The 4,123-nt window shown below is 37.4% G+C and overlaps 1 protein-coding gene across 1 annotated transcript; it reads left to right on the forward strand.

The window, feature by feature from the left end:
• Window positions 1-1,495: 1,495 nt before the first annotated feature.
• LOC112216613 (transcription factor 15-like) lies at window positions 1,496-3,136 on the forward strand. The gene is made up of 2 exons (XM_024376600.2): window positions 1,496-2,191; window positions 3,023-3,136. Exons 1-2 carry the CDS (start codon window positions 1,703-1,705, stop codon window positions 3,077-3,079), a joined length of 546 nt encoding a protein of 181 aa, XP_024232368.1. The 5' UTR covers window positions 1,496-1,702; the 3' UTR covers window positions 3,080-3,136.
• The last annotated feature ends 987 nt before the right edge of the window (window positions 3,137-4,123 follow it).

Below are 4,123 nucleotides of genomic sequence, written 5' to 3' on the forward strand. Positions count from 1 at the left end.
TTTTAGGTAAAACCCTTTTTGGTTCAATATAGAAACCTCTGTGGAAAGAGTACTTCATGGAACCCAAAAGGGTTATTCAAAAGGTTCTATGGGGACAGCTGAAGAACCATTTTAGGTTCTAGATAGTACCTTTTTTTCCTAAGAGTTTATAAAGTGGGCTTGGATGTCTGGTCTGGTGGGTTAGCATTGTTGATGCAGCTGAGGCATATAGTGCTGGTTTGATGTGTTGGTTGGCAGGCAGGGGGTGGTGGATACGTTTGTGAAAGCTGCCCTTGGGTGACTGTCAAAGCTGGACCCAGAAAGTGGACGAGTGTCCCTGGTTCACCCATGGACATCTGCTCAACGTTTATTTACTTAACACTTCACTTTCTCCCACACCCCCCAAGAAAACCCTCTCAGCATGGGGCGAGAGTAGGTTAGCTACTGAGGGTGATTTTGTTTATGAATAGGTGTAGACCCAATCACATTGAGAATTTTCATTTGACCAAAAAAGCGTAAAATTTTTATTTCTGTACTTGATATACTAGGGCATAGCTCATCTGACAGCTTATACAGTACATATTTATGTTCATTATTCATTAATAAATTGATGAATTGTTAATTATATATTATATTATTGTTAAGCCTATATTATTTTATGAAATTATATGCCTATTGTGTGTCAGCAATGTTAGCTAATTGTTTTACTCAAATTTGAAGGGTGGTTGCACATTGGCATTTAGGCGATGCAGTGTTTAGTAAAAGCTCTCCACCTTATGGACTACAGCTCCAGTATCCAATGGGCTAACAGAAGCTATTTGTGCTACTGAGAGAAACAGTAGGCCTACTCTCTCAAAATGCTAAGCCTCCAAAATTCTGTTTGTAATCTATTCTGGAGATAAGCAATGAATCAATAAATATAAATAAACAATGATTTATCATATTATACATTCACTATTTGGCAAGCAACAACATGATCACACATTTAGCATATACATTACTGTCTATTCATCTTTAGTGGACAGACACACTTAACATAATGAGGGGAGATTTTAGTTCTTGGTTTCAGAGATTAACTGTCTGAACTCCTTGTAAACCCTTCTCAAGCCCCATTAGTGATCATGTAAAGTAAAAAATTGTAAAAATAAACGAACCTTAAAATGTGATATGCATATGCAATAATAACATGTAATAGCTTAATAATAATTAACATGGGGATCTTATGATATAATAATGTGAATACTTTATTTTTCACAAACAATAATAGCCTCTCGTTATTACCATTACTAGGCCTGTTGTGTTTTATTTCAATATACAACTAAAATACTTTCAATACAATTAAATAGTAAGAAAAAGTACAGGCAATTACAAAATGTATTATGAAATATTCGCTTTTACTGTATAGCCTAGGCTGCAGCCTACATCTCGATTGGAGGCTGAACATTGTATGGCTTGAACAACTCCTCCCATCCAGCTATAAGAGCTCGTTGGGTCAGAACACTATGGAGAGATGCTCAAGACATTGAACAAACACGTGGTCTGACGAAAACGAGACATTTCAAAAGCAACAACTCCTTGAAACTATAATTAGGCCTACACATTAGAGACATAGGGCTCGTCTACATTAGGTCACCAAAATGCATGCATAGAACAGTCCCTCGTTTGGGGTTTCTCCTCTTTTTCTTGGGTCATCGTTTTAGAGGCCCAGAACCAAAACATTTCGATGATGACCTTTGCCATGCTGCGGCCAATGGCGACTCATATGATCAGCTACCCAGACTTGGGTATGATGTCCGAGGCGGAGGATAACCGCAGTGAGAGCGACGGTAGCTCGGATCAGAGCTATGGATGCTGCGTCTCCGCTGACAAACGTCGGAGGATTTCCAGAAAATCGGGAGGCAGCGGTGTTGTAATAGTGAAACAGCGGAACGCAGCCAATGCCAGGGAGCGCGACCGTACACAAAGCGTCAATTCGGCATTTACTGCACTCCGGACTCTTATACCCACTGAGCCGGTGGACAAAAAGCTCTCCAAGATTGAGACGCTTCACTTGGCATCCAGCTATATCTCCCACCTCGCCAACACCCTGCTGCTCGGAGACGGGAATGGAGATGGACAACCTTGTCTTGGCGCGGTTTACGTGCAAGGAGAAAGCGGTCGAAAGCAGCCTCGCACCATCTGTACCTTCTGTTTGAGCAACCAAAGAAAGCGGGTAATTTTATGCGTTTCTTAAATCCTATTCTGCACAAGTGAAAAAGGTTTAGGTCAGCGTAGAAAATAATAGTTTGAAAACATGACCAAAAGTGAGCCAAATACGCGATCAATTAGTGTCTCTAGGCACACGACTATTGCACTGTTGTCATATGTTGCAATTATTTGTTTTGAATGCCATTCCGAAGTCAAAGGAATAAATATGATGTGCTATATATTCTGTTTCGAGATGTGCTCGTAGCGCGCGCATAAAAGGAAACTTTTATGCACATTTTCTCAGGAGCGCATTGATGCATTTCAAATTGAGGGGCCACAAGTTATAGTAATTTATTTTTTACAATGTATTTTAATTACATGTGTTATTCAGTGTGCTAAGATGACGCCTGTTTCTTCCACTGCTAATGTTTCAAGTAATATCCTTTTTGAAGATTAAAATATTTAGAATATAGGATGGTCTATTATTTTGAAAAAGAAAACATTCATTGTTTGCATGTTTTTAAGTGGATGTAAATGTATGTCTAATGCAATATTCAATACACCTTTATTACAGATTATTATTACATTTATGTAATGTACTAGTTATAAACAAAGTTCTTGTAGCTTGTACTGTATCGTCGTCATCATCATCATCATCATCATCATCATCATCATCATCATCATCATCATTATTATTATTATTATTGTCATATACTTTATACATTATAATATTGTTGTTGCTGTTGTTGTTGCGGTTGTTGTTGCTGCTGCTGCTTGGATTTGTACTGATATACAGTGCCAAGTGGAAATTGTTCACTTCTCCGTTGTCCCCTAAAATGTTCTTTATTTTTTCCAGATTAATGATGGCAAAGAGATGCGGGGTATTGGTTCACTGAGGATGAGCCGCAGATAGAAGACCAGACAATAAACCACAGCAACCAGAACCAAAACACCCCATTCACAACTCAGGGAACACTGAAAGCCGGTCATAACAGAACCATATTCATCATCCTGGAGAATATGTTACCAGAGACTATTTATACTTGAGGGAAAGGCAATGGAACAAAACAAGGCCTAATATGTGAAGCCTTTAAAAAATGCAGTGCATTTATTGATAGAGAATTTATAGATTTTTATATCTGTGTGATATTTGTGTTGTACATGTATTACATTTTGAAATAAAATATATTTTTTATCTAAATTAAAGTCCTTCTAAGCATTAGTTTTCTTTCCTTTGAACTTCATGTATGTCGATTTCTTCTCTATCGTTACAGTTTTGTCTATTTTCAATCAAAAGTGAATTAAAAGACACTCAATCATATGGCATACCAAATCAGTTGATTCCTTGTCTAGTTCATTGCCAGCCACAGAAAGAAAGGATTAGAGATTAGAGACAGATTGGAGGATTTTTCAGTGCTTCTTATTTCTATCGCTAAGGATTTTCTCATGGCAACCTCTGTGTCAGAGCAGGGAACAGGCACTCAGGATGCTAAAATGTTATAAGAAAATGTTACTTGACTAAAACAACATTTACAATTAAAGCATGTAGGGTAGCGTATTGATTGCAAACAAAAATATATATATATGTTAAACTACAATATAAAACCTTTGGAGGTAGTACAGATGTAGCATCTTCATTTGAGCCAGTTTGCTACAGCAGGACAATAATCCTGCAGCAACAGGAAATGTGAAATATTATGTGGATTACAATGAATTTACATTTTTGTAGGGGTTGACACATTTTTCGTAAGGAAAAATCAACTTCAGAAGTTTTGTTAAACCTCAACTACACTACAAGTCTTACATTTGCTGCATTGCAGGAAAGTTCTCCTGCAACAGTGTGATCAAATTAAGATCCTACATCTGTATTTTTATTTATTTTTATTTCACCTTTATTTAACCAGGTAGGCCAGTTGAGAACAAGTTCTCATTTACAACTGCGACTTGGCCAAGATAA

Source organism: Oncorhynchus tshawytscha, linkage group LG16 (assembly GCF_018296145.1).
Source record: "Oncorhynchus tshawytscha isolate Ot180627B linkage group LG16, Otsh_v2.0, whole genome shotgun sequence".
Taxonomy (NCBI): Eukaryota; Metazoa; Chordata; class Actinopteri; order Salmoniformes; family Salmonidae; genus Oncorhynchus; species Oncorhynchus tshawytscha.

Excerpts from the sequence above, each read along its gene's own strand:
- LOC112216613 (XM_024376600.2), top strand. The coding sequence starts at position 1,703 with ATGATGACCTTTGCCATGCTGCGGCCAATGGCGACTCATATGATCAGC. Across the intron at positions 2,192-3,022 it reads TGAGCAACCAAAGAAAGCGG|ATTAATGATGGCAAAGAGAT; the intron begins GTAATTTTATGC and ends TATTTTTTCCAG.